The sequence below is a fragment of the Ahaetulla prasina genome, chromosome 1 (genome assembly GCF_028640845.1).
Source record: "Ahaetulla prasina isolate Xishuangbanna chromosome 1, ASM2864084v1, whole genome shotgun sequence".
In the NCBI taxonomy this organism is placed as follows: Eukaryota; Metazoa; Chordata; class Lepidosauria; order Squamata; family Colubridae; genus Ahaetulla; species Ahaetulla prasina.
In genome coordinates this window covers 331282598-331295346 of record NC_080539.1, presented here as the reverse complement: position 1 = coordinate 331295346, position 12749 = coordinate 331282598, and the positions used below count along the sequence as shown (strand labels likewise).

Here is a 12749-nt window from a genome sequence, read left to right as displayed (position 1 = left end):
TTTTCATTTACTGAGGGATCAGGAGTCATTATGCTTTCTTGGTTTTTTAAAAAGTCAATCTATGCTCCGATATATAAATGTTAAGGCCCCAGCCAAAATAATGATTGCAGTTATTACTTTGAGGAGTATTGTGCCTCCTTAAATGTTTGTTTTGATGTTGCTTTTATTACTGTTTGTCACTTTTATTTGGGTAACCTCCCTTGGGAGAGCTTTTCACCATAAATGTAGGCCAGAAATATTTTAAATAAATGAAAATGTCATCTCTTATTATTGAACTCTTTTGAAAAACTGCTTCCTGATTCTTCTTGGATTGTCAAGAATGTTAGAACTGAACTTCCATCTGGCAGGGGACTGGGATGGATGCACTTTATAAAAACGTGAAACCCAAAAATTACTTATTCTCCTCTCAATAGCTGTCAAAAACAAATAAAAGTATAACCATTAAAAGTAGTTACACCAGAATCCGAATTATAACATTAATCTTGCATACTAACAAAGGGCTCCTAAATTCAACTACTTTGAAAAAAAAGTCTGCTTTTTTTTTCAAATATGATACCAATATAATGACCACTTTTTTCTCATAATTCAGATACCTATGTTTCTAAACAGTTCTCAAATTTATGTTTTCATTTTTAAAAATCCAAATATGGAAGTTAATTTACAAGATTGTCAACCCCAATAATACAGAAATAACCATATGCTGAAAAGTGTAGGTGTTTCTTTGGCTCTGTGCAACAAAACAAAGGCATGAAAAGAAAAGATGCACCATTTCAAAGTAATCAACTTTCCTCAGTACATAGATCAGGGGTCTCCATCCTTGGCAATTTTAAGCCTTTAAGCCTGGCGGACTTCAACTCAATGGAGTTGAAATCCGCCAGGCTTAAAGTTGCCAATGTTGGAGACCCCTGACATAGATGATACAACCAAATGCAACAGAGAGTCTCCCTGCAATTCACCATGAAGATTTTGGCATATTTTGTGTCCCCGAAAATGTACCTTTTCCCCCAGCTGTGAGATTTTTTGGCCAGTTCTCCCTCACCAATTTATGCACTCATTAAACCATCATCCTGTCTGGCATAATCTTCCAACTCTGCTGCAGGTCTTGCCATAAGACAGAAGTGAACAGGATCTTAAAGTTCTTTATTTCTTACCTGGCTCTGTGCAGTTCTTTTTGTGTGACTCATTATGGGATGCCATCAATTTTCTATTCCTCCATAATTCTGACAGAACACTTTGGTTGACAACAGCTGACTCTTGTCCTGCACAAAGACAGACACTGTATTTGTAAGGGCAAAAAGGACTTTGGGTTATCCATATATATACATAATTCTTTTCGTTAGAAAACGAAAATAATTTGAGACTAAAATGGAAATTGCCTCCTACTGAATCAAACCATTAACATATCTATCACCATGAATTTTCCACCATATTAGCTGGAAAGGAGTCTCTGATAATTTTTTTGACGCATATAAATTATATCTGGACTGATACATAATAGAGAAAAATCCCAGACAAGAGGAGGGAATGGGAGGGTGATAAGGAAGAAAGACAAAAAGTGTTACAGTGGTTACAGTATTAGCTACAGAAATCAGGATGTGCAATGGAGGGTTTTTTTGTGACCTTGTACTAATAGAATGTAGAATATTCTTTATTGGCCAAGTGTGATCAGACACACAAGGAATTGTCTCCGGTGCATAAACTCTCTTTATACATACATAAGATACAAAGCCCTCTTATAGAGTTGTGAAAAAGTAAGATATGGCCATTAATACTAATAATATGCAGAAAGTTCCATCCTGATCATGTGAGTGCTCAACATGTGAGTAATCATGTAGCTATGATGAGCAATAATGCAACATGGTAGGCAAACATGGAACTATCTACGGCAAGACATGCAGGCATAGAATCATAGAATCTCAGGATTAGATTCTATTCTAACCTCCTGCTCGGAGCAGGAATCCAACTGACAAATGGCTGTTCAACTTTTGATTGAAAACCTCAGTGATGAAACACCCACAACAGCAGTGGCTGTTCCACTGCTCAACAGCTTTCACAGACAGGAGATTCCTCCTTATTTAGAGTTTGTATCTTTGTGTAACACTTCCACACCTATTGGTTTTTGTCCTACTTTGTCAGGCATTAAGAAGAATAATTTCACACCCTTCTTCTGGGAACACAGTCCTCCATGTTTTGGAAGGTCACTCCAGTGCACCCCTTAGGCTTCTTTTCTTTAGGCTAAATACAGCCGCTTTCTTTAACTGTTGTTTACAGATACAGCTTCCAAAGACCGTACCATCTTTGTTGCTACTCTTTGTATTCTTTCTGGTTCTTCGGCTTTCTTTTTCTATTATAGCAACCAGTAGTGGGTTTCACTTACCTTTGCTACCGGTTCAAAACTGTGAGCGTGCGTGCCTGTGTGCTTGCTTTGCTTGTGCACGGCACTTCTGTGCATGCGCAGAACCTTCTGTGCATGCGCAGAGCATCCGTGATGATGTCTGGGAGGGTGGGTGGAGCCTCCCACCGTCACCGCTTCCAGTTCACCTGAACCGGGGTGAACCGGTAGAAACACCACTAATAGCAACCAAACCTGGATACAACATAGGCAGTCCTCATTTATTGACAGTAATTGAGACTAGGAACTTCATCACTACACGATGTGATCATAAGGCATGATGTCATTTGGTCATGCTGACTTACAATGCCAGTTGTGTGATTGCCATTTGTGATCCCCTGCCACTTTCCCCATTGATTTTGCTTGTCAGAAGGCAGCAACGATGGTTGCAAAGGGCAATCACATGACCATGGGGCGCTTCAATGCCACCATTGCAAGCTGGTCATTCAGCGGCCAAATCATGATCATATGACAATGGAGATCCTGCAACAGCCACAAATATAAGGAGTCATCATAAATAAACCTCATCTGGGCCACAATTTTAAACAGTCGCTGAATGAGTGACCATTAAGCAAGGACCAGATTACCTGTATTGCAGGTATAGTCTGATTAGTACAGGGTAAAACTGTTTTATGCTTAATCTGTGGTCTAAAGTCCCAGCTCCCTCTTCGAATACTATTGCTAAAACAGGTACATAGTACCTGTGCACCTGATTTTTCCTACCTAAATGCAGAACCTCACATTTCTCAACCTCACAGTTTTTGGGATGATGTTCAAGACTATTGAGATCCTTTTGAACCTTGAGCCTTCTTCTGAGGTAACAGCAATCCCACCTTTCTTTGTGTCATCTGCAAATTTGTTGAGCATCCTTTTATTCCCTCATCTACAACATTTACTGTATACAAATGTTGAAGAGCCTTTAATAGCATTCCAAAAAAATCAGATATATAGTCCTCAATGATAGTGCCCAGGGCAAACAAATTGGCAGAAAATAAGAACAATAACAACAAAAATAAAAGAATTTAAGAAATGGGAGGAAAATGAACATTTGCTTCACTATTCTCCTTCAGTTCAACAGCCGGGCCATACAGAAGTAGCAATAGCACTTAGTCTTATAAAAAGCCTTGATAGTGCTTTTACAGCCCTCTCTAAGCGGTTTACAGAGTCAGCATATTGCCCCCAACAATCTGGGTCCTCATTTTACCCACCTCGGAAGGATGGAAGGCTGAGTTAACCTTGAGCCTGATGAGATTTGAATTGCTGAACTGCAACTAGCAGTCAGCTGAAGTAGCCTGCAGTACTGCACTCTAACCACTGTGCCACCTTGGCTCTTGGCAATAAAACAATCTATACAAAACTTGTATTGTTTTCAGTTAATAGGTGGTTACTTCAAGAATCTCTTTCAAGTGTACTATGCAGAGACAATTTCAAATAAGCCTTTATTCTAAAGATGCCCAGTAGGAGCCTGCCATTTAAATTCGCATTGAAATGCTAGCTTTAGAAACAGAGTAATATAGGCCCTCTGGGCTCATTCATACAGGTCAGGCTTAGAAAATAAAATGGGAAAAGTTCATGAGGTGGGCTTAATATCTTGTAACTTAGAAAGCCTACAGTTATATAACTGAAAAAGCAAAAGATAAAAAAAAAATACCTGTAATACAATGCATTTATCATGGAATCAGATACAGTATTAGAATCCATGTCATTAGAGATTTTGTAGGGGTTAACGAGAAGTGAGTTTCAGCAGGTTCTAACCAGTTCTGGAGAACCAGTAGTGGAAATTTTGAGTAGTTTGGAGAACCAGTAGTAAAAATTCTGACTGGCCCCACCCCCATCTATTCTCTGCCTCCCAAGTCCCAGCTGATCAGGAAGAAATGGGGATTTTGCAGTAACCTTCCCATGGAGTGGGGAGGGAATGGAGATTTTAAGGTATCCTTCCCCTGCCACACCCACCAAGCCACGCCCACAAGCTATGCCATGCCCACCAACCCATACCCACCAGTAGTAAAAAAATTTGAAACCCACCACTGGGGTTAACTATATTTTTATTTCCATGACCTAAAACATTGCATAGAAATGCAAGCATTGCAAGGATTCTGTTAAGATATATGAGTGGAGGATTAGATTTTTCCCTACACACTGGTATCCAGTAACCTCTAAAACAATTTTTAAAGCTTGCTTCTCTACAGGTATTTCCCCATGGCCTGTAAAGAGTTGGTTGGAATGAGCCCCTAGGAAACATTGGCTTATGAATAGGGAGATCTATCCATATGTATCCACATTAAATAAGACCAACAGGACATTAAATAAGACCAACAGGGTTGATTACAAGAACAAAAATACTCACTTTTTTTTTAAAAGGTGGGGATGGAATATCTGTATGCCGTTTCTAACACACTAATTTAGAATCAGTGGCTGAATTTAAAAAATTCTCTCATAAAAAGGATTTTATGCTTTAAAATTTGAGGCATGCTGGATGCTTATAATACCGTAGTTTTGATCAGCTTTCTCCAGGATCCTCTACTAGGAACAATTCATATCTTTATACCTTGAATTACTACACTAGGTAGTCCTCAACTTACAACAGTTCATTTAGTAACCGTTCGAAGTTACAACGGCGCTGAAACAAGATGACTTAGGTCCATTTTTCACAGTTACGACCTCTGCAGCATCCCCATCATCAGAATTCAGATGCTCGGTAGTCGGTTCATATTTGCGACCATTGCTGCGTCCCAAAGTCATGCGATTCCCTTCTCACCAGCAAAGTCAATGGGGAAACCAGATTGACTTAACCACCCAGTTACAAACTTATCAATGGCAGTGCACTTAACAACTGCATCAAGGAAAGTCGTAAAATGGGGCAAAATTCGCTTAACAAATATTTCACTTAACAACAGAAATTTTGGGCTTAATTGTGGTCGTAAGTTGAGGACTATCTATACGGGTCTCCAATGTTGGCAACTTTACGCCTGGAGGACTTCAACTCCCAGAAGTTGATTTCTGGGAATTCTGGGAGTTGAAGTCCACCAGCCTTAAAGTTGCCAAGGTTGGGGACCCCTGATCTATATTATTCCCTGCTCACTGGGGATAGTAAATTTTACAGTCTAACACATCACATTGGAAAAAGCAAATAAGTTGCCAATGTTTACATGACACTGCTGGCCAAGTGAGCGACCTCAACAACTGACAGCCTCATCTTGTGTGCTGGTAAAGCACAATCTCTGGTGACTTAGTCAGTTGGGAGCATCCATTTTCTAAATTCTCCCAGGATCTAACCAAGGGGGGTTGAGTGACTGCCATTTCTTTTGTTGTTGTTTTAATCAGAGCAATTTTTAAAAATCTACAGTGGTCTGGTGCATAGAGAGCCAGAGAGATGACCTTGAAGAAAGACGGTTGAGAAGCACCAGATGCAAATAAAACAGGTGTTAAGTCCATAAAGGTAGGAGAGCATTACAAAATGACTCAAGCTAGCTCCCCCTTCTTGCTTTCCAGGCTCCTTGGTATAAGAGGGAAAGGAGGGAAGATACAAGCAACTTGCAAGATTCTTTACTACATAGTAGCTTATCTCAGTAGCTTAGTTCTAGTCTTCTGGTAGAGTCTATTTATTTTGATGTGGACCATCTTCAAGGACTGACAAGTTTTTGTTTTGTTTTGTTTTGTTCAAAATTGGTGAGACATTTATTTTATTCCATTTTTTTACCCCATGCATGCTGTGGAAAAGTAAAAAAAATAAGACAATGACAGACATCTAATTCCTAGAAAAGTCTCCTTTTCATAGATCTATCTAGGATTTGGACTCAGATGGGACAGATGATCCCTTGAGCTAAAATCATGGGTTGTGGGAACAAGGCCAGTATGGCTTTTTAAAAACATTCTTCTTTACTCTTAACATCTTTTTCATACAGTATGTGAGAGGGTAGAAATATGTCCCTAAGACTGAAATTAAAAATTGATTATTAAAACATCAGGAAACAATTATAGAATCCCAGCATCTATCAAACAAAAAAGAAAAAGGAAGGAAGGAAGGAAGGAAGGAAGGAAGGAAGGAAGGAAGGTCTTCACAAATATTAATAAAATTCACAATAGGTGAATCTAAATTCTGTAAGGCAGTCATATTTGTATTTAAGTCCTCCGCTTTCCTTTATATGGAAAGGAAAGTTTCAGCATCAATATTTCTTAAATCCAGTGAAAATAACCAAGTAAACAGATAATGATGGGATGGTCAACTTCATTGAAACTCGGGACTACTCTTTGTCTTTGTGCCTTAACTAAACATATCCATTTTGTCCTTTAACACCAAATGAGGGGGGGGGAGGAAACAGCCCAGTTTGATTGGACTCAGTGTTTTAAGGTGTGAAATGTTGCCTCATGTTTTTTTGCAAGGATTAAAGCATCCATTTCATTGTAGGCCTTACTCATAATGCAAAAAAAAAAAGTTGAAAATTTAGGCCTTCCCTACCTCAGGAGGGCTACAGAGGGTACAAATCAAACAATGGCATACGGCCTGGTTTTACTTGAGGGACAGTCGATCTCCCAATTCAGTCTGACAGGGTTGGTGTATTCCAGGTTCCTTCAATTAAACCAGGGGTCTGCAAACTTGGCTCTTTTAAGACTTGTGGACTTCAACTCCCAGAGTTCCTCAGCCAGCTTTGCTTGCTGAGGGAGTCTGGGAATTGAAGTCCACAAGTCTTAAAAGAGCCAAGTTTGCAGACCCCTGAATTAAACAATGTCATCTATCGGGATTCCAAAAGCACATCCTCTTTAGAACAGCACCTACCCTCTGGAATGTGATTCTTCTGAGATCTATACAGCTCCCACTCTGCTGTTGTTTAGACGAGCATGACGACTTGACTCTTCAGCCAGATTTTACAGATTAATAGAGTTGGAAGGGACCTTGTAGGTCATCTAGTCCAACCCCCCTCCAAGTAGGAGACATACACCATTTCTGACAAATGGCAGTCCAAACTCTTCTTGAAAGTCTCAAGTGATGAAGCTCCCACAACTTCCAAAGGCAAGCTGTTCCATTGGTTGATTGTTCTCACTGTCAGAAAGTTCCTCCTTATTTCTAGGCTGAATCTCTCCTTGGTCAGTTTCCACCCATTATTCCTTGTCTGGCCTTTAGGTGCTTTGGAAAATAGCTTGACTCCCTCCTTTCTGTGGCAGCCCCTCAAATATTGGAAGACTGCTATCATGTCATCTTAGTCCTTCTCTTCACTAGCCTAGACATGCCCAGTTCCTGTAACCGTTCTTCATGTTTTAGTCTGCAGTCCCCTAATCATCCTGGTTGCTCTCCTCTGCACTTTTTCTAGAGTCTCAACAAACCAAAACCTTATGCAGTACTCTAAGTGAAGCTTTACTAAGGTCTTACAGAGTGGTATTACTATCTCACTTGATCTTGATTGTATCCCTCTGTTAATGCAATTTAGGATTACATTGACTTTTTTGGCTGCCATTGCACACTGCTGGCTCATATTTAGCTGGTTGTCCACTAAGACCCCAAGATCCCTCTCACAGTCACAGTCTTTGGCAAGGGACAGGGAGACCACCTTTATCTTTTACTTTTAGCCTTTTATTGATTGCTGTGAGCCACCCAGAGCTGCTGGGATTTGGGCAGCATATACATTTAATAAATTATTATTTACACAACAATGTGAAGTCACAGCTTTCAGTTCTTTAGCTGGTGTTGAACTAGTATTGGAACTGCCAAAAAAAATCCAACACAATCCTAGGCTCCATTAACAAAGGAATAGAATCAAGATCATGTGAAGTGTTAATACTGCTTTATAATGCCTAGATAAAACCACAGTTGGAATACTGCCTCTAGTTTTGGTTGCCACGATGTAAAAAAGATGTTGAAACTGTGGAAAGAGTGCAAAGAGCAACGAAGATGATTAAAGGACTGGAGGCTAAAACATATGCAGAACGGTTGCAGGAACTGGGTATGTCTAGTTTAATGAAAAGAAAGACTAGGGGTGACATGATAGCAGTGTTCCAATATCTCAGGGGCTGCCAAAAAGAAGAGGGAGTCAAGCTATTCTCCAAAGCACCTGAAGGCAGGACAAGAAGCAATGGGTGGAAACTAATCAAGGAGAGAAGCAACTTAGAACTAAGGAGACATTTCCTGACAGAACAATTAAACAGTGGAACGCTTTGCCTCCAGAAGTCGTGGATGCTCCAACACTGTTAAGAAGAGATTGGACAACCATTTGTCTGAAATGGTATAGGGTTTCCTGCCTGAACAGGGGTTGGGCTAGAAGACCTCCAAGGTCCCTTCCAACTCTGTTATTCTAGTTTGTTCTGTTAATCTGTCATATACAGAGTATATATGTGTGGCTTTTGTAATTGACAGATGGAAATTTGGCTAATGTAGATTTTCTAAATGCCATCCAAGAGCTTTTGGAATAGCACCCAGTGTGCTGATAATAACTATTAATAATATTATTATTTATGTGAGGCCATACTCCAGTGCAATATAGCATATAGAAGATCTTTTCCTGATAACCTGGAAAAATGTCTAGACACTACCAATAAGCTGTTCATTTTCCTCAGTCTTAAAACCTTTTCTTCTCTAGCAAAGGTCTGATATGAAGAGAAGCGGTGTGGCATTTAAGTTATACCACTGAGAACTGAGTAGTGAGTAACAGTAACAGTAACAGAATTGGAAGGGACCTTGGAGGTCATCTAGTCCAACCCCCTGCTCACGCAGGAGACCTGTACTAGAGATTCAAACCGCCAAACTGCCGACCTTTCTGATCGACAAGCTCAGTGTCTTAGCCACTGAGTCAGCTAGTCAGGCTGAGCCTTGAATGATGCTTTCCAAAGAGAACTGGATCCATAGAATTGGTTGATCCACTTAATTTCCTTGTGAAAGGGCTTTGGGGTTCTTGTTCGATCATGTGCCTAAGAGATGAGAATGTTGCATTATTTCTAGTTCAACCTTGTGTAATATAAGCCAACACATCTTTACTGGGAAGCCAGTTTTACTAGGTTTGACCAAGCATATTCCCTGGGATTGCAACCTCAGCCTGCTCTGAATGAGAGAAACCACAAAAAGTAGTTTATATTATTCAGTGACTACATATACCACATTTTTTTCCCCAAGGCAGCTTTTGATGCTGTATTTTTCCCCCCTCAGTTATTATTAGTGAAATGATAATGGGAGCCCTGGCTAGCCCAAGATAAGAAAAACTGTTAGTCTCAGCTGTACAGGTCATTCCTTTAATAGCCACCTGGCAGCATAACAGTTGAGCAAAATAGTATTTACTACTTCTTATTAGAGTGAAACCACTGTACCTGCCAATTCTCTTTAAAAAAAAAAGTCATTCCATTTGGTGTGTCCTCTTAACAGCCTCTTTTAATTTTGAGGGTTGGCCACAGTGCAGGGATATAACATATCCTTTAGAACAGAGGTCTCCAACCTTGGCAACTTTAAGCCTGGCGGACTTCAACTCCCAGAATTCCCCAGTCCGCCAGGCTTAAAGTTGCCAAGGTTGGAGACCCCTGCTTTAGAACATGACAGTTCATCCTAGCTTCTGATCTCGTAAACTCTCATCAAACTCCATAGATGAGACATCAAAAGCTGGTCATTTCTAAACACTGAATGGCAACCTTACTTCCAACTTGCCCATTGTGGAAGGTGTCCTAAGTGAGCAGCATAAAAAAAAACAGAAAACACTGTTTGGAGTGGTGCAATTTCTGTTCACCAGCTTTATGTAACTCAGTTGGCAAGGGACTCTCCTAAAGGGGGGGATGGAGTGTGTTAATACAATCATCGTTTTCCAGAAAACATCTCCCCCGTTGAGAGCACACTTAAAGGGACTGTAGGCTTTCCTGTACAATGTATCAAGACATGGGACAGTCACCAAATAGCTACCTGCCATAGCATACAACATTATACCACAGATACGTCTTTTCCTCTGCTCTTCCTCTAATTCCTTAATCATTATTAATTCAATTCATTATTATGCAATCATGAAAATCACTCCACAGTGACATCCTAACCCATACCACTTGGGAAAATGTGGTTCCATTACTAAGTATCTCCAGTTTTGATTCACCTTGGTTTAGACATTGCATGCGTAAGTCACACGAATACATGTTAATATGGGGTTTTTTTCCTAGGAAAAAAAATACACAAAATCTTGGTATTACAGACTGCTACTTGTTAAAACAAGTTCTGCAGTATCTGCTTAACAATAAGGAATCCCTTATTTATTGGTTCTCCTTGAGATCAAATGACCCTCCCCCTCCCCAGTTCTTGCCTAAAATATAATACACAGCTCTACACTGTAGATCAAGAAGTAGGACACATCCTTTCAATAAGTGATACTGTAACCCTGAAAATACTTATTTATGAAAATATCAGAAACTTCAAAATCAATGGAAGGATCTTAAGGACTGGCTAGAACACTGCTACCGTATTGACAATAGCTCAAGCACCAAAACCAAACCATAAGGAAGCACTTATTGTGCATAGATAATTTATAAAATTGTTGTGGGTCACTTGCACATTATTCAAATAGATTGCACAAACGTATCGGGCATGGCTACTATTATGACGGCTGCACTGAACTTTCACGGGCCACAACAGGTGAAACCTTTTGCTTGTATGTTTCCCAGAGAGTCCCCCACTGAACAGGAACAGGGAAACAGGCCATTGGATGCGGTTCTCACATCCTCATGCACTGAAATTCAGGCCCCAAGAACCATTCCCTGCTGAATTAAATGACAAAAATCACTGTTACCTGGGCAGATTGGCAAGGATGACATACAAGAGGCAGAGATGCCCTATTTATACCACGTTAGCCGTTTCTCCCAGCTTCCCTCTTCCACAGCCATGGGAATATGTGTGCAACCCACCTGGATATCCTATAGGTCACTGCACGCAAACACACACACACAGAGGACCACCCGCCCACCTACCTAGCTTGGCCATGCACCAAACAAAAAAGAGGATCGCGCAGACGAAGCCCAGCTGTTGCAGCAGCATCTCCCGCCTCTTGCGAACTTTTCTCAGTTTGGCGAGCGGAGGCTTCGAAGGGACGCTCGACGGCGGGACCTCCAGCCCCATGGCGAGCCGGGGCGGCTGAGGACGCTCTCGGTGGGGGGAAGACAGTGCGGTGCTGCGGGGAGGCGGGAAGGAGGCGAGGCGGGTCCTCGCGGCTTGGCCGGAGGGGCTCACTCGGAGGGGATCCCCGCGGCGGGTTTCATAACCAAGACCAAGGACGACGCGCACCTCCGAGAAAGGGAGGGAATCCCGCGAGAGGGGACCGGCAGCCGCAGCCAAAGCCTCCTTGGCGGCGGGGGCGACTTTCTCCGGCCGCGATCTCCGCTCGGGCCGAGCCCTCTCAACCTCGCCGCCACCGGGCAGCGCGAGTGAACGGCCGCGCCCCTGCAGGCGGAGGGCAAAGCCGAGCCAACACTCCCCGCCGGCGGCAGAGAGGTAGCTGGAAAGGCGGCATCCGAAGGCGCCGAGCTCCGGTAGCGGAACAGGCTCCAGGCGCGCCCGGGGCGACTGAGGAAGAAAGCGAGCGATGCAGGAGGTTAAGGCGGCGGCGGGGGGAGCATCCCACTGGAAAGTTTCAGATCCCCTTCCCGTTCTTCCCTCCGCCGTTGCCGCGGGCAGCCAAAGCGGCGGAACCCGCGATCCTGGTCGCTGGAAGCGGCGGCGGAGGCAGCATCTCCCCTTCCACGAATCGGACGCTCAAGTGCACCGTCCGCCCACGCCGCGTCTGCCTTCGATCGGCGTTCCCGGGAAGGCTGCGGAGCGAATTCCTGTGCGGCGCTTTCCTGCGTGGAAATTGCCCCGGCGCAACCTTCGTCCGCCGTTCGATTCCCGGGCAACTTTCCCAACCGAGCACCTGAGTCCTCCTCCCCCCCCCACCCCGCCGCCAATACGCATGCGCGCCTTCCTCCACCCCCCTCTCTCTGCCACCCCACATACACACACACACACACACACACACACACACACACACACACACACACACACACACACACACACACACACACACACAAACCCCCGGGGGCCGTTATCTCCTTGATTACTACACTCTATGATCTGTGTGGTTTTCCCGCGGTGGCCAGGCGGCGGCATAGAGATTAACTGGCTAAATTAATCTTTTCCCCTAAATAGCGCAGGCATTATCCCTTCTTCGTTTAGCGCCAGGCAGGGCTCTGCATGCGCTGATGAAGCGTGCAAAGAGCATGTGCTGGTGAGACAGCGCCGGAGTTATATTCAGAATCACGCGCAGACTACTTGACTCCATCCAAGCCAAAGAACGGGAGTCAGGATTGTACAGTGCTCGGAAACGGTCAGAGACATTGCTTTACCTCGGGAATGGTTACAGATTTTCCA

At 42.8% G+C, this 12749-nt stretch overlaps 1 protein-coding gene across 3 annotated transcripts in view; it reads right to left on the bottom strand.

Annotated features, from left to right (window-relative positions):
- The window catches only part of SLC24A4 (solute carrier family 24 member 4), a 140275-nt gene extending 127967 nt beyond the window's left edge, over nt 1-12308 (bottom strand). For 2 of the 3 annotated variants that reach the window (XM_058162590.1, XM_058162591.1), the window contains exons 1-2: nt 11315-12081; nt 1152-1259 (exon numbers count right to left, since the gene is read on the bottom strand). In XM_058162590.1, the coding sequence (XP_058018573.1) occupies nt 1152-1259; nt 11315-11462 (256 nt within the window). In that variant the 5' untranslated portion in view covers nt 11463-12081. Of the gene's footprint in view, nt 1-1151; nt 1260-11314 lie in introns of all 3 variants that reach the window. The other variant, XM_058162589.1, reaches the window with a different exon arrangement.
- Nucleotides 12309-12749: the final 441 nt, after the last annotated feature.